Source organism: Candoia aspera, chromosome 3 (assembly GCF_035149785.1).
Source record: "Candoia aspera isolate rCanAsp1 chromosome 3, rCanAsp1.hap2, whole genome shotgun sequence".
NCBI classification, from domain to species: domain Eukaryota; kingdom Metazoa; phylum Chordata; class Lepidosauria; order Squamata; family Boidae; genus Candoia; species Candoia aspera.
In genome coordinates, this window is record NC_086155.1 from 75,623,320 (window position 1) to 75,650,254 (window position 26,935).

General features: G+C 40.2%; 1 protein-coding gene across 1 annotated transcript in view; it reads left to right on the forward strand.

Annotated features, from left to right (window-relative positions):
• Positions 1-26,935, forward strand: part of AK5 (adenylate kinase 5) — a 115,651-nt gene that overhangs the window by 20,330 nt on the left and 68,386 nt on the right. Inside the window, exon 6 of the mRNA XM_063298142.1 lies at positions 18,081-18,272. Within this exon, the coding sequence (XP_063154212.1) occupies positions 18,081-18,272 (192 nt within the window). The remainder of the gene's footprint in view (positions 1-18,080; positions 18,273-26,935) is intronic.

A 26,935-nucleotide genomic window follows, 5' to 3' on the forward strand; every position in this document is an offset into this window, starting at 1 on the left:
ATCTCTACTACAGCCAATATTATTTTAATTTGTCAACTCCAAGCAGAATAAGTCCTAAAGGCAGTGGACCTAATTGTCTACTTCTGTAGTTTCTCATCCTATTTGGCAACTAGTAGGAAGGTGAAGTTTCAGTTCTAGAAGTAATTAATTATACGTTCTACTTTAACTGTCAAAAAGCTGCACAATCTTTACTACTAATACTTTAATGCTGAGTTATGTTTATGAACTATGTCAGTTTTGGATTTGCCAGCCATTTTCCTCTCCTTTAGAGCAACTGCAAGCTCATAAGCAGGGCCGCAACAGGGCGGCAAGCGGGGCATGTGCCCCGGGCGCCGCACTGGGGAGGTGCCAAAATGAGCACTGGGGGGGCGCCAAAATGGGTGCAGAATCCATGTTTGCCCCAGGTGACAGAGACCCTAGTTGCAGGCCTGTTCATAAGCTTCTATCTATTTTTGATTAATCTCAGGTTATGGTAACACCTACACTCTAATTGTGGTTCAAATTAACTACAGTTTACTGAATAAAGTAGCCTCATAAATCAGAGTTTGAGACTGTCTTATTGTGGTAAACTGTAGTAAAATCAAGCATGCTTTATCCTGGTTCAAATCTCATGCTAAGTAATATTAGTAAACAGTGGAAATGAAACTGCTGGAGGGAATAGGAAAGGGCTCAGAAGCACAGCTTCAGCAAAGGATCATTACCTTGTCGTGGTGCTGGAGCTTGAGCACCTCAATGATGCCATGAGCTAAACCGTGAAGGGCCACCCAAGACGGGAAGGTCATGACAGAGAGGCCAAACTAAATGCGATCCCTGGGGAAGGTAATGGCAACCCACCCCAGTATTCTTGCCGTGAAAACTAAATGGATCAGTACAACCAGAGATATGTCGGTATACCATCAGAAGATGAGACCCCCAGGTCAGAAGATGGTCAAAATGCTACTGGGGAGAAACAGAGGATGAGTTCAACTAGCCCCAGACGTGATGACGCAGCTAGCTCAAAGCCGAAAGGACAGCTAGCGGTCGACAGTGCTGGTGGTGAATAGCGAATCCGATGTTCTAAGGATCAACACACCATTGGAACCTGAAATGTAAAATCTATGAGCCAGGGCAAATTGGATGTGGTTATTGGTGAGATGTCAAGATTAAAGACAGACATTTTGGGTGTCAGTGAACTGAAATGGACTGGAATGGGCCACTTCACATCAAATGACCACCAGATCTACTACTGTGGACAAGAGGACCACAGAAGAAATGGAGTAGCCTTCATAATTAATAGTCAAGTGGCTAAAGCAGTGCTTGGATACAATCCAAAAAACAATAGAATGATCTCAATTCGAATTCAGGGCAAGCCATCTAACATCACAGTGATCCAAATATACGCCCCAACCACAGATGCTGAAGAAGCTGAAGTAGAGCAGTTCTATGAGGATCTGCAGCACCTACTGGACAACACGCCTAAAAGAGATGTTATTTTCATCACGGGAGACTGGAATGCTAAGGTGGGCAGTCAAATGACACCTGGAATTACAGGTAAGCATGGCCTTGGAGAACAAAATGAAGCAGGATATAGGCTGATAGAATTTTGCCAAGACAACTCACTCTGCATAACAAACACTCTCTTCCAACAACCTAAGAGACAGCTTTATATATGGACTTCACCAGATGGACAACACCGAAATCAGATTGACTACATCCTTTGCAGCCAAAGGTGGCAGACATCTATCCAGTCGGTAAAAACAATACCTGGAGCTGACTGTAGTTCCGATCACGAACTTCTTATTGCACAATTTAGGATCAGACTAAAGAGATTAGGGAAGACCCACAGATCAGCTAGATATGAGCTCACTAATATTCCTAAGGAATCTGCAGTGGAGGTGAAGAATAGATTTAAGGGACCGGACTTAGTAGATAGGGTCCTGGAAGAACTCTGGACAGAAGTTCGCAACATTGTTCAGGAGGCGGCAACAAAATACATCCCAAAGAAAGAGAAAACCAAGAAGGCAAAATGGCTGTCTGCTGAGACACTAGAAGTAGCCCAAGAAAGAAGGAAAGCAAAAGGCAACAGTGATAGGGGGAGATATGCCCAATTAAATGCAAAATTCCAGAGGTTAGCCAGAAGAGATAAGGAATTATTTTTAAACAAGCAATGCGTGGAAGTGGAAGAAGACAATAGAATAGGAAGGACAAGAGACCTCTTCCAGAAAATTAGAAACATCGGAGGAAAATTCCAGGCAAAAATGGGTATGATCAAAAACAAAGATGGCAAGGACCTAACAGAAGAAGAAGAGATCAAGAAAAGGTGGCAAGAATATACAGAAGACCTGTATAGGAAGGATAACAATATCGGGGATAGCTTTGACGGTGTGGTCAGTGAGCTAGAGCCAGACATCCTGAAGAGTAAGGTTGAATGGGCCTTAAGAAGCATTGCTAATAACAAGGCAGCAGGAGATGATGGCATCCCAGCCGAACTGTTCAAAATCTTGCAAGATGATGCTGTCAAGGTAATGCATGCTATATGCCAGCAAATTTGGGAAACACAAGAATGGCCATCAGATTGGAAAAAATCAACTTATATCCCCTACCAAAAAAGGGAAACACCAAAGAATGTTCAAACTATCGAACCGTGGCACTCATTTCACATGCCAGTAAGGTAATGCTCAAGATCCTGCAAGGTAGACTTCAGCAATTCATGGAACGAGAATTGCCAGATGTACAAGCTGGGTTTAGAAAAGGCAGAGGAACTAGGGACCAAATTGCCAATATCCGCTGGATAATGGAAAAAGCCAGGGAGTTTCAGAAAAACATCTATTTCTGTTTTATTGACTATTCTAAAGCCTTTGACTGTGTGGACCATAACAAATTGTGGCAAGTTCTTAGTGGTATGGGGGATACCAAGTCATCTTGTCTGCCTCCTGAAGAATCTGTATAACAACCAAGTAGCAACAGTAAGAACAGACCACGGAACAACAGACTGGTTTAAGATTGGGAAAGGAGTACGGCAGGGCTGTATCCTCTCACCCTACCTATTCAACTTGTACGCAGAACACATCATGCGACATGCTGGGCTTGAGGAATCCAAGGCTGGAGTTAAAATCGCTGGAAGAAACATTAACAATCTCAGATATGCAGATGATACCACTTTGATGGCTGAAAGCGGAGAGGAACTGAGGAGCCTTATGATGAAGGTGAAAGAAGAAAGTGCAAAAGCTGGCTTGCAGCTAAACCTCAAAAAAACCAAGTTTATGGCAACCAGCTTGATTGATAACTGGCAAATAGAGGGAGAAAATGTAGAAGCAGTGAAAGACTTTGTATTTCTAGGTGCGAAGATTACTGCAGCTGCTGACTGCAGTCAGGAAATCAGAAGACGCTTAATCCTTGGGAGAAGAGCAATGACCAATCTTGATAAAATAGTTAAGAGCAGAGACATCACACTGACAACAAAGGTGCGCATAGTTAAAGCAATGGTGTTCCCCGTAGTAACATATGGCTGTGAGAGCTGGACCATAAGGAAGGCTGAGAGAAGGAAGATAGATGCTTTTGAACTGTGGTGTTGGAGGACAATTGTGAGAGTGCCTTGGACTGCAAGAAGATCAAACCAGTCCATCCTCCAGGAAATCAAGCCAGACTGCTCACTGGAGGGAATGATATTAAAGGCAAAACTGAAATACTTTGGCCACATAATGAGAAGACAGGACACTCTGGAGAAGATGCTGATGCTAGGGAGAGTGGAAGGCAAAAGGAAGAGGGGCCGACCAAGGGCAAGGTGGATGGATGATATTCTAGAGGTGACGGACTCGTCCCTGGGGGAGCTGGGGGTGTTGACAACCGACAGGAAGCTCTGGCGTGGGCTGGTCCATGAAGTCACGAAGAGTTGGAAGCGACTAAACAAATAAACAACAACAGAAGCACAGCTTCCTAACACCAAGCTATAGCTTAATTATGTACTAATTTAGCCACTGTATATAATGTTGTAAACCCTAGAAAGCTCTACAGTTTCAGCAGCTTATTGAAGTGGCTTGACTTGTTATGCTTTGAAATATATTTGGGCTTCCTAAGGAAAGTGCTAAAGAGCTGGTTGGGCGTAGTTGTTAAAGGCCCTGGGTCAGAAGCTGTGAGGCTATGAGTTCTAGTCCTGACTTTGGCAAACTCTTTCTGAAAATGTTGCCAAGAAAACTGCAGGGAGTTATCCAGGCAGTCACACGGAATCAAGACTGGCTTGAAAGTACAAAAAAGAAAGAAAAGAAAATGCTATCACTTGGAAACTTTGAACACAAGAAACTTGCTTCAAAACAAAATAGTAAGAGGATTTTTTTAAAAAAAAATCCTGTGATGTAGTAAATATTACTTTGTGCTCAATGTACACAAGTTACCTCTTTCAGAACCCAGACAATAATTCAAGCACATGGGGAAAATTATATAGGAGAAGCACAAAACACTAGAACTAGGTAGATCATCACATGTTACTCCATGTGTGTTCTTTTTCTCATAATAGCCAAGTCACAATGGGATCTTAAAGGACATACTTTTCTGAAGGAAGAACAGTTGACTGATGCAACAGCTGTAGGACTGCATATGAAAAAAAAAGTTTTGTCTTGAGCGTTTTTGTTGTTATGGAAATGTGAAGCTCCCATCTGCTCTTGGCAAGATTAGCTTTTCATTTTTAAAAATAGGTTGTTTGTGGGTACCTATAATAAGGAACACTTATCAAGTCTGCTGAAGGACTTGACAAGGTTTTGCTCAGTTGGAAGAGCCATTGGGAGCTGGCAAACACATTGTGCTGATTCCTTACAAAGTGCCTCAGACAAGAGCCCAGTTTAGACATTCAGCAAAAGGAGCCCTTACATTATGAGCCCTCCTGATAAGGCCCATGCCTCTGATTCAGCTCATAGGTCAGCACATATCATGGATGTCTGCAGTTGTGGAGTCCAAATCTATTTAACTAGTTTTGTAGTGCATGCTACGACAGGCCGTTGTCTGCATGGTAAGGCAAGGTGCTTACAATCATACCTACAGTATATAGACTTTTCCCCTGCAGCCATTTGCAAAGTGTACATGGGTGTCCCATGGGGAGGGAATATTATCTGAACATTATCAGTGTCAATGCCCAACCTTTTTAGCAGTGCTTGGTTGTTCTTTTTTAAATGCATGTGTAAAGTTAAGTTGACCTATAGACTTTCTCTCCACTGTACAATCCTGTGGAAAATAAGATCCTGTCAAATAAGCAGCAGAATTTTTCCCACCAAAAAGATCTTTCTTCCCCAGGGGCTTTTTTTTTTCTATAGTTGGAATGGCATCTGGTGCTGATAATGTTATCTGTTATTTTAAATGTTTTGGACTTTTCTGTGCTAGCTTTTCTGTGCTAGCAAGATTATAATTTAACAGTCTGAAGAGCAGTGGAATCCACATCAAACTGCCATGACATCAAAATGACACAACAACACACAAATGCTGCCATTATCTACTTGTGTCCCAACATCTGACTAAAATATGTAAGTTGTGGCATTTGTGTGATGAAGTCATCAAACATGTTTGGTCATTGGTCCTCTACCTTACAGACACCATACTGAAGAGGAACTATTTGCCTATGACCTGTAACTTTATCTTATAGTTTAATATTTCATTGTAGTTTAATAATTACAGTTTCTTATAACTGTTCCCATAATGGGAAAGCATGGTTCCATTTGTCTTCATAAACCAGAATGTGATACTTTGATTCATTACCTCCTCTGGTTGTAAACAAAAGTTTAAAAAAACAGTTTCATGATCTTCATGTAATGAGAAATAGGTTTAATGAATCACAAAAATGTTCTATTACAGTGACCATATGTCCTTTATTTCAGAAAGCTGTCCTTTAGATTTATTTATTTTTCAAAAACTCACTGTTGTCCTTTATTTTGGACATTGAACTTTTACTGTACAAATGGTACCACTTAATGCACAGTCTTTCACTCACGTGAAAAATACAGAAATTGAATGTTCTTTTTAAAATAAATTTACATATTCTGTTTGATTGTGGATATTTTTATTATAATATGGGTTTTGGTAAAGTTTTTCATAGTTTTGATCTTAAATTTTCCTTTATAAAGCAAAGTTATAAACATAAACAATTTTTTTAATCCTTATGAACCACTTTCATATATGCCCCTTTTTCAGGTTTGTCCTTTTTTTTTTTCCAAGAAAATACGGTCATTGTAATTATAAGGTGAGAAAGAAGTGAGGCATGAGGCTTATTTTTGGTCTAATAAAACCACCCATGGATTCATGTATCAAAGTAAGCTGTAATATCATTTGTTTGGATATGACTTAGCATGATATGCAAACCAGACCATTAGCTGAGATATTTATACATAGTCTTGGCCACTATGCTCTGCTTTTGGATTTTTCTGGTAATTCTAACAGGAATCAAATTTCAGCTTTATATTTACTGTGGACATATTCATTAAGTCCAAGTATTTTTCCCCCTTTCACTATAATCGATTCACCCATCTTCATCTCTATTATGGTGAGAAGCAGGAGGGATGTACTATAACAAATTACATAATTGCTGATAACACATCTCAAGCAGGCATATTCTGTTTCATTTTCCAAGAATTAGAAGATGGAGAGGCTTTTCATTGTCCCAGATTACAAGGTAACTAACAGCTGAGCCAGCAGCCTAAGAACCGTTGTGTAACAGTTGTTTTGAGTAAAGGCCATATAACCTTGTGTCTTTTGCCCTTCACCTTTTATGTCTCTTTGTTCCTTGTTTCAACTTTCCCTCTGTTTTCACCATTATGCTTCTATTACACAATCCTTTTGAGTCCTCTAATTCTTCCTTCTTCATTTCCTCAAGCAATCCTCTTTTGAATAGTGTGGATGTTTCCTGAAAACTGCTTTAAGAAGTGCATAGTCAGATAGTTTCTTTTTCCCACTAATTCCTCAACCCTTCTGTCATGAGTACTGATGGTGAGCAGGAGGGGGCCCCTATCCAGGGGGGAAATGCATGCGTAGTACTGAGGAGTTAAGCAGCCATTCAAAGAGACACAGATCAGACCCGCCTTAACTTTTGGGATTTTATCTGTCTGGGGTTTTCCCACAATTCTTCAGTTTGTTAGGATTTTTTGTCTAATGTAGCAGTAATAAACACTAGAGACCTATTCCTTGTCTCAGCGTGGTTCCTGGCTGTTAGGACATCAATCCTAACAAACTCAACTACTCCCATTGAAAGAGGGAGGAACAAAAAAAAAAAGGAAGAGACATTTGGGAAAATGTCTTCGGAAAACCAGGAATTCGGCAAGCCATCCAACAACTGGCAGCAGCATTGCAACAACATCAACAAGTAGATCTCCAGATCAACAATTACAAGCAGCCATGCTACAGCAGTTACAACAACCAGCTCCGATTAACCCACAACCAGTGCCAGCAGCAGCAGCTCCTCCAGTAGTCTTGAGATCCCAGGGCAGTCTACCAGAGAAGTTTGGAGGAGAAGCAGGACAGTTGAGAACCTTTCTCACACAGTGCACAATGTTTTTCGACAGCAGACAGGCAGAGTTTCCCACAGACAGAACCAGAGTCACCTTCATTTTAAGTCTGCTAAAGGGCCCAGCAGCCAAATGGGCTATTCCCATGGTGGAGAACAATGACCCAATTCTCAATGACTACCAGAATTTTCTGGCAGGGTTCCGAGCACACTTTGATGACCCGATCAGAGAGGTCACTGCCAGCTGGGAAATTCGGAAGCTCAAGCAAGGCAACAAGAGGGTGGGAATTTACATTGCTGATTTCAAGCTGTTAGCAGGAGATCTGGACTGGAATGAGAGCGCCTTGAAAGACCAATTCAAACGGGCTGGATGAAGAAATTAAAAATGAATTAGTGCGCCAGGGAACACCAGCTACCCTAGAAGGTTTATATCAACTGTCTGTGGCCGTAGACACCAGGCTAGAAGAGCTCAGACAGATGCAGCCAGGGAGAAACAGGGGCCTCAGAGCGCTTCCAGGATTTCTAGCTCTCTCCACAGCATCTCTCTACTCAGGACCAGAGGAGCCGATGCAGATCGGGGCGAGCAGGAGGCTTATTTCCGAGGCTGAGAGACAGAGAAGGAGAGAGAGAGCCCTCTGTTTCTACTGCAGAGTCCAGGGGCACATGGTGAGAGCTTGCCCAGCAAGAAGCCAAGCAAATTCCGTAAGAGCCCCAGGGCAAGCAGCAGAACCAAGAGCCACCTCCACCTCAACTTCCAACCAGGGAAACTCCGTCGGTCTCCCTCCACAGAGCTCAGCAGGGAGACCATCAATCAATTAAGAAGGGCTCATTCTGAGGATTCCAGGCAATTCTTTTACTACTTACCAGTCATAATGCATGTAAACCCAGAGCACCAGGTCAAGCTAGAGGCCCTCGTGGATTCCGGAGCTTCCACCAATTTTATTGATGTACAGACTGTACAAGACCTCAACATCCCGACCATAGAATTGTCACGTCCCATAGAAGTTGAGACCAGTGACAGCCAGCCCCTCAAGGCAGGGCCGATTAGAAGTTTCACAGAACCTTTACAACTAACAATGGGAGACCACACTGAGTGGATCCAACTTTATGTTACTGCATCACTTAATGTGCCTATAGTCCTGGGCATACCTTGGCTGAAGATCCACAACCCATTGTTGAACTGGACTACGGGAGCAATCTCCTTCCCAGCTAAGGAATGCCAGCACCACAAGATTCAAGCCGCTCTTCTCTCTCCAGCAACCAACGCAGTCACGAAAGCAGGGGGGGTCCAGTTGCCAGCCAAGTATGCAGATTTTGCAGACGTTTTCAGCGAACAAGAGGCCACAGCACTACCCCCCCATAGGGACTGTGATTGCACCATTGAGTTGATACCAGGAGCCAAGATTCCAGCAAGGAAACAATATCCCATGTCCCCCAAGAAACTAGCCACCTTAAAGGATTACTTGGATTCTAATCTCCAAAAGGGTTTCATCCGACCATCTACTTCCCCAGTGTCTGCTCCTACCTTCTTTGTACCAAAGAAGCCTGACCCGTTGGCACCCGCAAACCAGGAGGCACCCATGAGAGTGGTGCATGATTTCAGTTCCCTCAATAAACTCACGGTCAAGGAAAATTACCCACTCCCTCTAATATCTGATCTGCTGGATCGCTTACAGAAAGCACACATTTTTACTAGGTTGGACCTCAGGAATGCGTACAATCTGATCTGAATGAAAGAGGGGCATGAATATCTGACTGCCTTCGATACAAGGTTTGGTGAATTTGAGTACCTTGTTTTGCCCTTTGGCTTGTCTAATGCAGGAGCCATATTTTCCCGATTTATGAATCAAATTTTCTCTGATTTACTAGGTAAGTATCTGGTCATTTATCTAGATGACATATTAATATTCTCTGAGGATGCTACAACTCATGTAACCCATGTACGTAATGTCTTACAAAGACTGAGAGAGAACAAGCTGTTCGCCAAGCTAGAGAAGTGTGCCTTCGATTTAACTGAATTACATTTCCTGGGCTATAAAATATCAACAGAAGGCATATCCATGGATCTTTCTAAGGTCCAGGCAATTCTCTCTTGGCAACCCCCCCGAAATGTGAAAGAGGTACAAAAATTTCTAGGGTTCTGCAATTTTTACAGGAGATTCATAAATAAATTTAGTGACAGGTCTAAACCCTTCACGCAGCTTTTGAAGAAAGGATCAAAATTCATTTGGGGGGAGAGGGAGCAAATTTAAGCAGCTCTTTGCATCCCAGCTGCTTTTAAAGCACCCTGATCCCATGAAGCAATTCATAATGCATTCAGATGCTTCAGATTTTGCTATTGCGGCTGTTTTATTGCAATATACTAACAAAACAGAGAATACATTGCTCCCTTGTGCATTTTTCTCCTGCGTGCTCTCACCAGTAGAGAGAAACTATGATGTTTTTAACAAGGAGTTGCTGGCAATTAAAGCAGCATTTCAAGAGTGGAGGCACTGGCTAGAAGGTGCAACCTTTCCTGTGAAAGTTTGCACCGATCACAAGAATTTACAGCTTCTACAAAACACCAGATCCCTCACCCCATGCCAAATCAGATGGAGCCAGTTTTTCTCCCGTTTCAATTTTGTTATTTCTTATGTTCCCAGGGCGTAGAACTGTTTGGCAGATGCCCCGTCTCTATCCATTCAGGCAACCCCCACTACTCACCAGGAGGTACAGGCTACTATATTACAACCTCACAACTTTCAGCAGTCTATGAGGGGGAACCAGACAGAGATTTTAGCAGCAGGCAGACAAGCAGAGGACCTATTTACAAGAGTCAGAGCTCAGCAGCAACAGGACCTGTATGCCAGGGCCAGGATGGATGACCTCCAGAGGAGCCCGCAAGACACTGCCTCCCCCTTTAATGTGGAGGCGGGAATCCTCTGGCATAGCGGGCGATTATACATTCTCCCCTCATTGAGGGAAGAAGTACTGAGACTTTGCCATGACCATCAAACGGCAGGCCACGGAAGTGTTTTCAAAACTCTCCATAGAGCTCTGAGAGACTACTGGTGGCCTAAGATGACTGCAGACATAAAGGGTTACGTTGCTTCTTGTCATACCTGTACATGAGCCAAGCCTCTCCCAGGGAAGCCCATAGGACTCTTGCAACCCCTACCCACCCCCAGTAGGCCTTGGGATACAATCTCCATGGATTTCATCACTGATTTACCCCCGGTCCAGGGGCTGACTTCCATACTAGTTGTGGTGGACCTTTTCACTAAAATGGCGCATTTTATTCCTTGCAAGGGCCTCCCATCTGCGCAAGCCACAGCACAGTTGTTTATGGGCCATGCTTTTAGGTATAGAGGCATGATAAATCACTTGGTGAGTGACAGAGGCCCTCAGTTTCACTTCCAGGTTCTGGAGGGCCCTTTTCCAGTCATTAGGGGTCCAGATCCACCTATCATCATCGCATCATCTGGCTAGTAACGGGCAAGCTGAGAAAATTAACCAATGGTTACAGCAGTATCTCAGGTGTTACACCACTTATCAGCAAGACAATTGGCCAGCCCTGTTCCCCATGGCAGAATTTACTTATAACAACTCTGTGCAATCTTCTACCAAGATGTCTCCTTTCCAGGCACTCTACAGGGTTAACCCTCGGGTGTCGCCCACCTCCTCCCAGCAGGGGAACTGTTCCAGCCACAGCTGATTTTCTTAAAGAGCAACAAGCCACACAGGAGTTGTTAAAGGAGCAGCTGAACAGGGCAAAGAGTGCTTACAAGAGAGCTGCAGATGCTCACAGACAAGAGGGGCCAGCGATTGCGGTAGGAGAAAAAGTATGGCTCTCTACCAAGTTTTTGAACTCTACCAGGCCCTCCAAGAAGTTGGACTCTAAGTTTGCAGATAAATCCAGTGGCTTATCGCTTAAAGCTGCCAGCATCCATGAAAATCCATCCAGTTTTTCACAGAGCCTTGCTAGCCAAAGACCCTCCCACAAGTACCTTAGAATCGCAACTGCCCCCCCCCCACCTCCAGTAATTGTGGAGGGGGAGGAGGAACATGAAGTCGAAATTCTGGACTCTAGGAGGAGGGGAAGGGGCATCCAATATTTAATACACTGGAAAGGGTACCCTGAGGAAGAGCACACATGAGAAAATGCCAGAGATGTGCATGCACCAGCGCTGGTTCAATGATTCCATCAGCTTTTCCCTCACAAACCCAAGCCTCGCACTCTACCAGAGATTCCTCACTTGACTGAGCAAGCAGAGGAATCCCAAGCAGAGGAGTTCATAAGTTGGCAACCTCTACCCCCGCCAGAGGCTCTGAGGCCAGAGACAGAGGAGGAGGGTGAGCCGCAGCCCTCCACCTCCAGCTTGCATTTCCCAAGGGGGAGGGGTGAAGAATCTTCTAATTATCTATTTTCCAGCAGCAGCCACCTGGGCCTGAAGCGTTATCAGACCTGGAGAGCAGCACTGATTCGTCCTTGGAGGAGTTTTCCTTTGAAGAATTTCCATCGTTGCCCAGTTCCCATGGGAGCTTAGAGGGGGAGATGGATTCTTATGAGACATCTGGAAGGGAGGGGGTTGAAATGGAATGTGAATCTGGAGGGGAGGGTGATGTCATGAGTACTGATGGTGAGCAGGAGGGGGCCCCTATCCAGGGGGAAAACGAATGCATAGTACTGAGGAGTTAAGCAGCCATTCAAAGAGACACAGATCAGACCCACCTTAACTTTTGGGGTTTATATGTCTGGGTTTTTCCCACACTTCTTCAGTTTGTTAGCATTTTTTGTCTAATGTAGCAGTAATAAACACTAGAGACCTATTCCTTGTCTCAGTGTGGTTCCTGGCTGTTAGGACACCTTCCTTCAGTCGAGGAAAACTCTTTAGAGAGCCTTTTGGGGAGCACCAGGTGTGGTGGATTCCAGTGAGGGTGCTGGTTCCCCGGGGGAGAAAGCATTCCAGACTGATAAATGACTTCACAGCCCAGACTTGGTGGCTGGGAAGGTTAAGAAGCTCAAGGCAGCCCCTCCTTAGAGCCCTTTTGGGTTGTTTCATTTAGCTTAGTGCACTAGCCTCAGTCTGGCAAGATTCTGTCTGTAGGATAGGAGCAATAAAGAACTAGAGTTGAAATACCATCTCAGCATGGTTTCTATCCCCGACGACTTGACAACAGGCCTCTTCGCAAGAGGGAGATGGGATACAGGATGATTTTTTTCTGTACACTTCTATAAATCTATTTAAGGCAAAAAATAGCTTTGCAGTTGCCTTTTAGTGTCTATTCTGGGTTTAGCTTACATGCACCTATTTGTTCTGATGTATCATTGTGAGCCCTATGCATTCTTTTAACCAGTTGGAAATTGTTAGATGGTGTGGTGGATCTCCGTGGTGCCGCTGGTTCTCAGGAAGGAGGGAGCACATTTGAAGGAGGTGGAGGAGATAAATGGATGCACAGTCTGGGGGACAATGGTAGGAAAACAAAGAGGTTCAGGATAGCCCCACCCTAGAGTCTCCCAGGTTATTTCCCCTTAGGTTAGTTAGAGTAGCTTTAGTCTGGCAAGATTCTGTGTGTACAGTGTGAGCAAGTAAAGAACTTGAGTTTGAATGGACAGATGGGCTGGGCCTGACAGATGCTAATTTTATGAAGTGATTTGCTATGAATATTTTTCTTGTATTAGGTGTCATAATTAAATTAGAACTTACTGCTCAAACTACTAGAAGGACTCTGCTTTCCAAGATAGTTAAATCAAAGATGATAGTAACCCCTCCCCTTAAGCCTCTTAAGAAATACATGCATTTAGCATTTAGTTTTAATGCTGTTTGCTTTCACATTTTGATCCTAAAAATATTGATGTTTTCTACTTATGTGAAGATGAATGTAAGATGACCTACTGCCACTACTTAATTTTCCCTTACTGAAACTACTTCTGCCATTTCTCAGATGGCTGAGAACCTGTGGCTGAAGTAATGACTTATACAAGGATTTAAATTGTAAATGTTTAAATTGGGCATAGAATTGCCATGAAAATAGTCTCTAAAAATGGCAATTTCATTGGTTTTTTATAAGTAAAGATTCAGTCCAAATTTTTATTTTGACATCCATTTGTATCTCCCAAACTCTGAGTAAATTGAGATTCACTGAAGTCCACACTTGTCAGAATTCTATGATTTGCTTTATATCAAAAATGGCTGTAATAAGAAAGTTGGATAAAAAGGAAAATGCATTAAAATCAGTATATTAAACTATACTGCTTGTAAAAGGGAAAATTTATACAGTTGTTCTTGTTCAGTTGTTCAGTCACTCTAACTCTTCCTGACCTAATGAACATTGAATCAAATTTTTTGAGCCTAGAAAGATAAAGACTGTCGCTACTTCAAATAACCTGGGTGGGCATTATCTGTTAACTTTTTAATTCCAGCATTTTTTGTGCATAAATTAAATAAGGTGACAGTATATAATCTTGGCACCTTCATTTCCCAGGTTTGAACCATTTAGTTGCTTAGTTACTTCATATTCCATTCTGAGTTGTTTCCTGGTCATCATGCAGTTTCTTCAATAGATGATGTAATCTGGTACACTAATATTTTTAAGGACTACCTACCCTTGTTGTGATCTATGGAGTCAGAAGTCTTTGTATGATCAAAGGAAAGTGATAGATAACTTTGTGGAACTCTCTCACCTTTTCCATTGCCCATTTAATCTTAGCAATGTCAGCTTTGATCCCCCTGCCTCTTCTGAACCCAGCTTATACATCTGGCAGCTGTTATTCCATGTATTGTTAAATCTGGATTACAAAATCTTGAGCATTACCTTACTAGCATGCGAAGTAAATGCAAGTGCTTTGAACATTCATTACCACTGCCCCTTTTGGTACTGAAATATAAATTTTTCCTTTCCAATCTTTTGGACATTGCTGTGTTTTCCATACCTGCTTACAAACTGCATGTAGCACTTTTTTTAAACTATGAATTTTATTAACTTTAATGAGAAAGATAAAAGCTACAAAAACAAAAACAAAAAAAGAAGAAAAAAGAAGAAAAACTTAAAAAGTGTGAAAACAAAAAAGAAAAAAAAATTACATTTACAACATTACAGAAATATGTGACTTCTGACTTTTAACAGCAAGGATATACAAAAATTTCCCATACTCAACTCTATAATGTCCAAAATGACAGTATTTCTATAAATCATTCCCGTTTAGCACATTATAAAAATCACTAAGTACAGTTACTCCCTCCCTTTGTATTAAAAAAAAAATCATATAAACCTCCTAGACAACTCCCCTCCCAAATAACAATTATTCCCTTCCTACTAGTATTCTATACATTTCTGTCTACTATAATCATCCAAATAAACATCTGAGGGCTTCTGGTGGGAACATGGCAGACTGAACAGCTGTGCCCGTGGGCTCCGCAGGCAGAACTGACAATCCGGCAATTTTGGGGGGGCTCAGGAAGGTTTTCCTGAAGCCTAGGAGTCTTCTCCAGATGAAGGAAAACACCAGGAATCACCCCATCTGCCCTCTGGATGGCTGCTTGCAGCCAGAAGATCGCAAACAGTGTTTCGTGTTCATCTGGTAAGAGATAGTGGGGAGGCTGGGACATCACCATTTTCCAAGCTGCACTGTATCCTTAAAGGGACACTAAGACCAGCCACTCCATTTCTAAATCACCAAATTTATATATTTTTAAAAGTATGTGTACCCTAAGAGAGAAGGGACGCGGTGGCACTGCGAGTTAAACCACTGAGCTGCTGAGCTTGCCGATCGGAAGGTCGGCGGTTCGAATCCACGTGACGGGGTGAGCTCCTGTTGCTAGTCCCAGCTCCTGCCAACCTAGCAGTTCGAAAACATGCAAATGTGAGTAGATTAATAGGTACCGCTTCGGCGGGCAGGTAATGGCGTTCCGTGTAGTCATGCCGGCCACATGACCACAGAAGTGTCTACGGACAAACGCCGGCTCTTTGGCCTTGAAATGGAGATGAGCACTGCCCCCTAGAGTTGGACACGACTGGACTTAATGTCAAGGGAAACCTTTACCTCTACCTACCCTAAGAGAGGCTTTCTACAGCATTGATGTTATTTGTTTTTAAGGATATGGATTAAGATTATTAGGTTATAAACTGCATGTGGCACTTTAATGGCACCATCTTTGTAGCAGTTAAACAGCTCTGCTAGCATTTCCACAACTAGAATGTCTAGCTCTAATGCAATAATCAAACCTTTTACATATTGTCAATTTTAGAATATCTTCTTCCTTTTTTCATATATACAAAACAATTCTTCTCTGTATCTTTTTTTTTCAGATCTTTGCCTTCTTCATACTTATCATGTCCATATTTGCAGAAAATGTTCTCTTCATTTCTGTAATTTTCTTAAATTAATCTCTTGTCCTTCCCATTAGTTCTTATCCTTAGTTTCTTTGCATTCCTTGTTTCTTCTCTGGAACTCAACATTATTTGGGCAAATTATTATTATTATTATTATTATTATTATTATTATTATTATTATTATTTCTGTCTCTCTTGCCTTTTCCTTTGGGCCTTCCTTTAGCTTTTTGCAGCAGATAACTATACTATGTTGTTATGCTTTTTGCATTTAGGAAATATTTGCTTGCTTCATCTTTAATGATGTCACAAATTTCAGCCCAGACACCCTGTTTATCAGACTGAATCCATTATTACCTTTGTCACATAATTATATTAAACACTGATTATTTTATTAGTTTTATTTAGTTTAAGTTGTAATTTTGTACGGGCCCCAGTCTATTACGGATCTTGCTTTTGCTGACTGAATAGAGCTTCTCCATTTTTGCCTGGAAAGTATGTAGTCAATGTAGTTTGGAGTTCACCCAGTGATGGCCATGCATAGAATTGTCTTTTAGGTTGTTGGAAGAAAGTATTTGCTACTAACATTGACATTTCTCGGCAGTACTCTATTAGTCTACCTCCTGCCTGATTTCTACAACAGGACCAAATTTTCCTGTTATTCCAGAAGTTATTTTTCTTCCAGAGTTAACATTTCCATCTCCTATTATTGATATGGGGCTTTTTGGAGGGGGGGAAGATGTTGCGTGCCAATTCAGTTTCCTGATTAATAAGGAAATATTATTAATATTAATAATAAATATTAGTTGGCCTTGCAACATAGTATTTCACTGCCTAAAGCTCTTGTTTGGTATTTTAACCAATCATATTCATTCAGTTAATGAACACTAATCGTTATTAATTTATATATACAATATTCGGAGTTCCCTTTCACCCTTATTTTCTTCCCAGAGAGTCACTCAGCCTTTATGCAGCCTTCAAGCATTTTCAGTTTTGAGGATTTCCTATCACCATCAAATTCCTTATCTTTGTAGAAGTTTGTTTTTATTTTTTGTATTTTGATAAACTTGTAGATCCTACCCAAGTCTACAAACACTTCTGTGAAGGGATGATGTCATTTTTACTCACATAACAATTGTAATAATAAAACTCAGTTGGCTAGCAATATACTTAATAACATATTTACCAAACTGTCAAGATTTATGGCAGGAGTGTGATGTATAAGCTGTCGACAGCAGAATAGGGTTGAAGAAGAAGAAAATGTACATGGGATACAAACTTCTCTCTAGATAATGACACACATCAATTCTGAATGCATTCCCTTTTATAACATTAGCTAATTTTGCCAATGTTTAATAGGCAATCCACCCCATTTTTAAACATTTCCTTTCCAAATGCTAATGGCATTGACATTGCACTCCTTAGGAAATAACAAACTGTCCTGCATATTTGTCTTCCTCAGTAAACAATTTGAAATAAACTCCCTCAGTATCTTTTAATTGTGCGGCTGCCTAGGTTATCCTGTTATTTCATGTGCGCTCTAATCATTGGGCCAATTACTTGCGACAGCTTCATTCCGCTCAGTTCTTTTCAAAGAACATAATTACTCCCATCGTACATAGTGAAACACAAATATCAGCATTAAGATTTGAACCCAACAATCACTTTGGTAAAAGACGATCAGTTCAATTAGGATATTTACTTCTGCTGTGTTATTATAAAGAGCTCTTATTACTGAGAACATGCCTAGCACAGTCCGTGACGAGTGCCTTTGGGCTGAGCAGCAGGAATGGGTGTTCCAAAATCATGCGGGGTGGTCCTGTCTTTCCTTTTTCTAGGGTTTTCATACCATAGTGGCATGTTCATACATGTACTTTTAGATGCCAGCTGGTATCATTTCCTGCAGCTTCCTTACCAGCTGGGGTTACATTTCTTTCAAACCAAAAGAAGAAATGACAAATTGCTTGCTCTTGCCAAGTTGTAGCTATAGGCATTGGGGTGCAGCAGAGGGAGAAAAGAGAATCTTCTTTCTTCTGAGAGTCTCCACAATATAGCTGCTAGTTGGATGTATCAGTCATCCTCAACATATTTGAAGTTCCAGAAGGAAAGGACTCCCCTTGGAATGTTAACAGTCACAGATACCATATTTCCTTTCAAACAAAAAATACTTAAGGATTCAGTGTTTAGTGAAGCTCTTGAAACAATGGCAAATGTTGGTGGTTCACAGCAATATATAGATGGATAATTGACAGTAACCTGAATAAATTGCTCTGTGTTGATCTTTCCATCATTTGGATTACCTTCTTTGCAGATCTGTACCCCAGATTTGGTGGTGTTTTTGTCCTGCTCAAATCAGCGGCTCAAAGAACGGCTAATGAAGCGCGCAGAGCAGCAGGGAAGGCCAGATGATAATCTTAAAGCTACACAGAGACGCCTGACTAATTTCAAGCAGAATGCTGTTCCACTGGTCAAATATTTCCAGGAGAAAGGACTGATTGTGACTGTAAGTTTTTAGTCTATATGCTTGACAAATTAATTTTAGCTGGCGAAATTCAGGCAATGATAGTGCATTTTGGTGGAAATGCACTGGAGGAAAAACATGTCTGACTTAGAAAAAGATTGTCTCACATTTTTGAGAATAACTGTTTAAATCATTAAAAGTTTGTTCACGTTTGACTGAGGACTCCTGCAGTCACACTAAGACTGAGAGGCCTCAGTTGGACTTGTGGCTGTTTCATGCTCACCTGGATGTATAATTTATACAGCTATTGCCTTTCTGATCATAGCTGCTTTTATTAGAGTGGAAATCTTTTTGAGTTGTCACTGTTGTCATACAACACCCTCAAAAGTTGCTCCCAGAGAATCTGGTATGTCAATTGGTGAAAGAGTGGTGCTTTATATCCAAAACTGTTCAGATGGAAATGGCTCTGTGTAAACCCACTTGAGAATCAGCAGAAGGAAAATTATGGCCAAATTTAGGGATGCTGTGAGCTAGCTCAGTCTTTCTGAACCTCAGCAGCTTTAAGATGTGTGGACTTCACCTATGCTGGCTAGGGAATTCTGGGAGCTGAAGTCCACACTGTTGGGAAAATCAGGTTTCAACTATGCATCGTCTCATGAACTTAAAGGGGAGGGACTCTTCTTTTGAAACGTGACTTTTATTATGAAGTGTGTCTCTGCTGTGTTCGTGGGGAGTGGCGGTCGCCTGACTTCCTGTTTCCTCCTTCTCTCTGGGACCCCTTGTGGCCAGTTCTCCATTTTGTTTCCTCCTGAGCAGACGTACATGTGGCTCTGATCCAAAAGTACCTCGCACGCACGCATCGGAGTTCTTTTCTTTCTTCAATGTTAGTCTATTTCTACTTGTAACCAGGATCTATAAATAAAATGTGTAAAGACTTTTATTTTTCTGAACGCGAATCAAGCCTTTCCTGTGCAAGGCCTTTTTTCTGGGATGCTTCTATTCTGCTACAATTGCTAAAAACGCTGCCTGGAGTTCTGTTACTCACATTCCAGACTCCAACGCAAACATCATACAGCTGCTGAGGTTGAAAAGCACTGAACTAGAATACATTTTAAGTTGGACACCAACTTGGAACAAACACATCTATTCTGGTAGTATGAATTACAGGTAGCCTTCCTTTAGTGACTGCCTCATTTAGTAGTGAGCAATGAAAAAAGTAGCTTTACAACCAATCCTCACATTTAAGACCTCCACAGGTCTGTAAAGCAAAGGAAAGCTGAAGTAAGATCATAAGCATAGTCATGGCTTCATTTAGCGACCACTTTGCTTAATGACCAATTTGCTGGTCCCAGTTGTGGTTGCCAAATACAGACTACCTATATGTCACATTGTACTTGAACGTATAGTGCATTTTATCTTCAGACTCTGCTTGGCATTGCAATACTTTTATGCAGCAGTTATAATATTATTCAGAGCTCAAAAGCAAGAGTCAGCAAGTCTGGAAATACTGCTTCATACTGCTTCAGCACAAGACAGAGCATTGGAATCATAATGCGGCTCTTGTTTAATTAAATTATTCTTGTGAACAATAAAAATATCCCCAGTTGTAGAACTGGAAATAAATCAGGATGTTGATCCTTTTTGTAAAAAAAAAAGGATTGTTATAAGATGAATTCTGTCACTCTTTCAAATCAATACTTATTTATAAAAGAAACCAGAAGTGCAAAGCAAGCAGCTCAGTGAAATACTATAAGGAAAACAGGCTGGCAGCAGCAAAAATGATCTTTTGGCCAGAGTGAGATCTGTCAAAAGGCTGGAATATCTGTAGGAGTCTGCAGAAAGATTTCCACAGCTCTGTGAACAGGGGGAGGATAACGGCTGCAATTTCAAGTCATAAATCCCAATTTTGCATTCCATAGGCAGTTCAGTTGATTAACAGACAAAGAAACCCTTTTACCCCTTATATTACTCTGGTAATTGCAGCTGGATCTACAGAGAAGTTCATCCAGCATGGAAGGAGAAGCTCTGGTCCTCAAGTTATTCCCAAATTACCTCTCGCAGCATCTCTAACAATTGGCCATATTGGTTGGGAATGCTGAGTTCCCCACAACAGCTGGAGGGCCACAGCGGTGCTGGATTTTTCTCTCCCTGCAGGTCAAAGAGCAAATTAGAAAGCAATTACAATTTTAAAGAATCTTGGCTTTGGACAAAAGACTGGGTCCTTATCTACCCTGGTCTAATACTGATCTAATAAAACAAACTCCCCAAATATTACAAAAGAAGGAACAGTACAATTCACTGTCTTATGATTCTTTCGAAAATGTTTTTCTGCCCCATCATTTAGTTGTTGTATTAGGAAGCAGTTTTCCAAAAGCTCCTTCTGTAACCCACGCAGCACAGCAGGCTCAAATATTCTCTGAATAAGAATTAAATATGTTCATGCCTCTGTCAAAAGTTCAGATACTAGAGAAGATAATAGAATGTAAGATAATGCAGACTGAAAATGGTGGATCTGCCTTTGATGTTCTTGTTGTAGCGTATATAATCTTTATTGTTATAGTCACTGACCAGCATTTTGTCCAATTGTTATAAACAGTTACAAAGTTCAAATTAAAAAGCATAAACATTTTTAAAATCAGTGGAAAGCAAAATAAATTATTCATAATAGTGATATATAAATAGAATATTAATTTTAAAACTAATAATAAAAACAAATATAAAAATAGCAAGATTATAAAACCATTTTAAAGTACTAAAAAGCTTGCTTACTAAATGCTAAGCTGCTAAGCATATATGCACACAAACACCAATACAAGCTTACTGGGGTGAGTGACTGGTGAGGTGTAAACTGAATTATATATTGGTGGGATCCTAAGGATTAAAGGAGGAGTTTCCTCTGTGTGTGTGTGTGTGTGCGTGTAAAAGCAGATGCCTTAAAAGCCTTCTTTAATTCTGCTAAAGTATTTGCAATCGCATTTTCCAAGAAGATATAGGGAACAAATGCCCTAATTCCAGTGTAAAACCAAGAGCAACAGTCTACTGGACGATGAGCTAATTATATCTAGGAGCACTATGATAGGCAACCATTTGCTTTCTTGGGCCAGGTGCGACACCCAAAAGTGAAGAACAAAAGGAATCCAAGCATGCAATGAAAGTAAAGTAAAAAGAGAAGCTGCTTATAGTACATTGCGATTCATAAAGCCAGGATATCCAAAGTTTTGTGCCTATAATCAAAAATGTTCAGATAAACCAACAAACATTTTTCCCTCTTTGAGTTGCAAAGGTACAGGTTTTGAAACTAGACCAGCTTTTTGGGTTTTTGTTAACAGTAAGAATTTCTAGTGGAGGATACCCTCCTTAACTATTTAATTGTGGGATCCTATGGGACACTTGTGTTAGGGTGCTCCCAGGTGTCAGGCTTAAGGTTCTTCCTTGATTAAGGAAGAAAAACTTTATGCAACTGATCACTGACATTCAAAAAAAGTCCATAGGGGAAAAAAAGCCTATATCAATCACTATTAGTAATGACAGCTATAAGTTATCTTTGATATCAGAAATATGATTTTCAATACTAGTTGTGCAGAACATGAACAAAAGGATATTATTGTAATTATGTCCTGTTTGTTGGGTACTAACAGCCGCTGTGGCAACACATTGCCTTATTAGATAAATTTTTGGCCTGATTTAACATGCTATTCTTAAGAGAATGATGGCAAACATTTGTTTGATTGGGCTTATGCTAAATGTTTTATCTATGGCTAGTTGAAGAAGACATTCCTGGCTGCTTTTAATATTTTTCTCAGTGCTACAGCCCTAGGAAGGTATTATCAACTTAAAATTGGACACTGTAGTCTCAGCCATTCTTTACTTCAGAATTAAAGCAGTGCTGAATGATGATAGATCTAAAAATTTAATTTGAGAATTTACACCTCCTTTCTTCTCACTAAGAACTTAGAATCAGGAAATCAGATGCCAAGCTTCCAATTTTCCAGGGATACTAAACAGCTTTGTGTTGACCTCCAGATGTTTTGGACTACAGTTTCTATCAGACTTTCAGCAGGGAAGATTTATATATTATTTATGTAATATAAAAAGACCAAGTGTTGCAGTCCAAACAACTGGCAAGTTTAAGGACAAAATGTAAGAAAGATCAGAGTATAACACCCTTTCTAAAAGTGTTTCAAATAAGTGTACATTCTTTTCTTCTCACAGAAAATATAGAAATTATATTTGTGAAAGTCAACAGATACCATTATATTGTAAAGTATATTCAGGAGGCACTGCATCCAAGAATATATCTCTAGCAGTTAATAGGTTTCAGTCTGCCAAGTGAAAATCGTAGAAATGATGTTATGTTTCCCCAAGGACTTTTAGTTTTCTCCATGTTTTCTTTGTAAGATCCTTTTAGAAAGATGAGAGAATTACACTGCTTAGACATTATTTAATGCTATTGAGCAAGAGTGTTTTCTGATGATGATTTTTTGCTAGCTATTTCTGGATGACACAGAATGGTATTCAAAGACCCATCTAGCCCATTTCCCTTCTCTTTAGTTAGAATCTTTAGAGGGTTTTTTGTGTGTGAGAGAAAGATGCGTCCTTTAAGCCGAATAGGCTTCAACTCTGACTTGCAAACTTTCTGAATCATATTTATCTTTTAAGCAGCAATAGAAAAATAATCCCCAGTTATTCATAGAAAGGAAAGTCAACTTAGGAGATGTAAAATAATGACCACAATGAATATATATGAAGAAAAGAAATAAATGAAATGTGGTGCCTATTTATGTGTCAGAAAACAGATGTGTAGAAAAGGGAGAGGGCCAACTGCCTGAAAAGTCCTTTACAAATAGACTATTATTAATTGATTGGCTGTATATTTTATATTCCAAACACTGCTTTGCATGGTTGTATTTTTCCATAGAAAGAAACAACTGTCACATGCCTTTTCTAGTGGAAATTCAGAAACAGTGGAAATATTTCCAGCAACAATGCTCATTAAAAAAAAAATACAGATAGAAAGTCCAATTACTATCTTAGAGAAATAATTGGGATGAAAAATTTCGTGGCCTTTCATAGAGGAAAAGATCCACTTTAAGACAAAATTTCCATCAGTCCTATTCTGTTCTTGCAGAGGAAAGGGAAAGGGATATCTCTGGCTCATGTTGCCAAAAATGCTCTGTAATTCTCCTGTTTTTCAGACTTTCCAACATTTTTTTCAAAATGCTGCATGTCATTTGGTTAACCCTGGTGCAACTACTATAAGTTCCATAGTCTTAGATGAGGCTATGCCCTTCTAAGATGAGTACAAGATCAGTTGATATTAAAATTTATTTATTTATATTTATTTGTTAAAATTTTATCACCGCCCATCTCCCGCCTAAGGAGGGACTCTGGGTGGTTTACAATAGAAATAAAATTTAAAATTCAATACAAACTATAAATAATACATTAAATATAGATATAAATAGAAGATTAAAAATATTAGATAGATAGATAGATAGATAGATAGATAGATAGATAGATAGATAGATAGATAGATAGATAGATAGATAGATAGATAGATAGTATTTAGTTCCCTTTTGTCAGTTCCAATAAGAACTTGGAGATTCAGATATTCAGATATTTCCTTGGCCTTTCCGTGCTCTTAAAATTTTAGGATGATAGAATTAGAAGGGATCATTTGTTTTGTTTTGTTTTGTTTTGTTTTATTTTATTTTCTATCCTGCTTTTATTATTTTTATAAATACCTCAAGGTGGCTAACATACCTAATACTCCTTCTTTCTCCTATTTTCCCCACAACAACAATCCTGTGAGGTAAGTTGGGCTAAGGGAGAGTGACTGGCCCAAGGTTACCCAGCCGGCTTTCATGCCTAAGGCAGGACTAGAACTCATGGTGAGGGCTGGGAGGAACTGGCAGATTCTCAATGGCTAGACAGGGACAAGTCAAGACTGAGCAATATGCCTGAAAAGAAGATAATGGATAATGACAAAGTGTCTCTTCTACTAAGTCCTAGTGAATGTTGACAAATGCAGATGAAAGAGAGGAAATGCAGAGAGGGCTTGGAGGGTTGGCATTGTCCCCCTGCCCTGCTGCTGCCTGATTTGAGTTGTTCCAGTTGGCCCTCAAGGGATTTAAATCTTCACATTATAGGTTTTCAGTGTTGCTAACAACTGTAGTTTCTTTTTTGTGTCTAATTTCAACTAAATGTTTCCTGATTGCCCAGACCTGCTCATTGTGACATCAGACCATGTGCTAGAACTGCTGGGTTCAGCTCTGTCATTTGATAAATTGGTATTCTAGTTTCTTTGTCCTTGAGGTTTTGCATGACGACTGTTCTGTGATTCCTCAGTCTCAGTTTGTCAAAGCTTTATTGTTGCTTCTAGCCATAAAACTGGATTCCTTGGGAAATGCGTTGAGGCTTACAAACATTTGTTCAGTCTTTATATGAATACAGAGATGATGGATTGCCAGTCTTACTCCCTTTTTCATGGAGGTAATGGGCTTCCTTATGCTTCTTGTGGGGCTGAACAGTGCCCTCCTTTATTCAGAAAAAGGTTTGAAGATGCTAGTGAAGTTTATTATTGATGCGTTTGTATGCCGAACACATCTATTCAGTTTGATCTTTAATTGTAAAAACTTCTAAAAGATGATCCCTGTTGCAGGTAAAACCAATCATTCAACAGCAAACCTGAATCTGAGACCATGCTGCAAAGCCAGAAGGAGAGAATTGTAGGAGAGAAGCAACGGGGGAGGGATTGCTATTTGTGACCCTAACTGACTTCTTTAGCTATATGATTGCAATGCCAACTAAAAGATAAAAAGAAGATTCTTAGACTACATGGCTGTTACTTGCATGTGTTCATCTAACATTTGAATGCTAAATGAGTACGCTTTCCCTAATCACATTGGTCATCTCCATGCTTACATACAGTTGTCTGCCACGGGAAATCTAGCTCCAACTGACTGTTGTTTCTACATGATTTGCAGCCTTCTACCATCAGCATTCCAGATAATCACCCTGGAATTGTGAAGACCAAATTGATCCCCCAAGGCAGTTCTTCTACCTATTAACATAATATCTGTGTATGGGCCAAGAATAAGGAACTTGCTTTTCATCAGTTAAACTAATGGTTGTATAAAGTTTGCTTCATAGTAGACATACTGTACTTAAAATTAACTACATGTTGACAGGTAAGAAATCCTGTATATTTATTTATTGATTGATTGATCAAATTTAGCCACCGCCCATCTCCCCCAAAAGAGGGACTCTGGGCAGCGAACTTACCTAATACTCCTTCCTCCTCCTATTTTCCCCACAACAACAACCCTGTGAGGTGAGTTGGGCTGAGAGGGAGTGACTGGCCCAAGGTCACCCAGCCAGCTTCCATGCCTAAGGCAGGACTAGAACTCATGGTGTCCTGCTTGGTGCTTTAACCACCTTAACTACATAGAATCATATGGGTTAGGCCTTCCGTTATCTCCATAAAGAACCCATTCAAAGTCAGATTGCAAACAGATATATTCAACTGAGGATTTAAAACTGGAGTAGCTATATATTTCAAACAAAGCAAAAGAATTTTTAGTGCTACTCCATTCCCAATAGATGTAAAGTTCATAAATCAGTAGTTTTCAAGCTTTCAGTATGGAGTTCAACATCATTTTAAAATCTAAACATATATTTTTCTTCCTCAAGTAATAACAACAATTGTAATAATGAGAACAATAAACCAAAACAAGGTAACTGTAGAACAAGCCCCAATCATACCTGACAGAGTCCTCTCCAACATTTCTGGCATTAAGAAGTTGACACCCAACGCTTTCTGAACATCTGTTGGGAAGTGCAATAAACATGAAAAAGAATCTTTTAATGGATTCATTTTCTCTAGGGATAATAGGATTCATATTTAACCTTCTTTAAAACACAAGAACACTGATTTATTAAAATAAGATATCCCAATTATTTGTTCAGTAATTACAGATTACCAGTTTCTATCTTGACTAAACTGGTAAACTTTCTGTAAAAATAATCTGTAGATTTACACTCTTCTAAAACACTTTGCAATGATACGATTCTTTTGAGCATTGTAGTAGCTGCTAGTGCAGTGAGTCTAAACTCTGAAACCAAAATATGTTTTAATTGAACAGTTTTAAGCAACCCAAATTTTCTTTAGAATGTTTCAATCATTATGAAATAGTAATTGCTATAAGATTATCTAGATTATTAATTTTCTGATTGACTGCTCCCCAAACAGGCTGTACTAGCATTTTTCAAATTATGGTTACCCCGTGTCAATTTTTCACATAAATACAGATCAAACTGACACTTGTACACTTACAACCCTGATGTCTTGCAGTGTTTAAAACTGGGGGGAAATCCTGAATTTTAGCAAAACGCGGAAGCAAATCTCTGTCAAGATTTCTAAAAAGATCAAATGGTAACTTTCTAGTTGTGCCCATAATCATTCTTTAGATAAATCACTTGAATTCCACAAAGACATTGGAGTCCAAATATAAGCCTGATGATGAAGTTGAACATGAAGAAAATTAAAGACCCCTGTTTTGAGTGTTGCCATGATATCTGCAGAGCTCTATGCAGGAAGCAAAGTTGACTCCCCATGTGTGTTCATATTATTACCACTTGGTCAATAGAGAGTTTTACCATTTTGTTTGCAAAACTCTGGAGTAATTGGAAAATATTTTGAACAT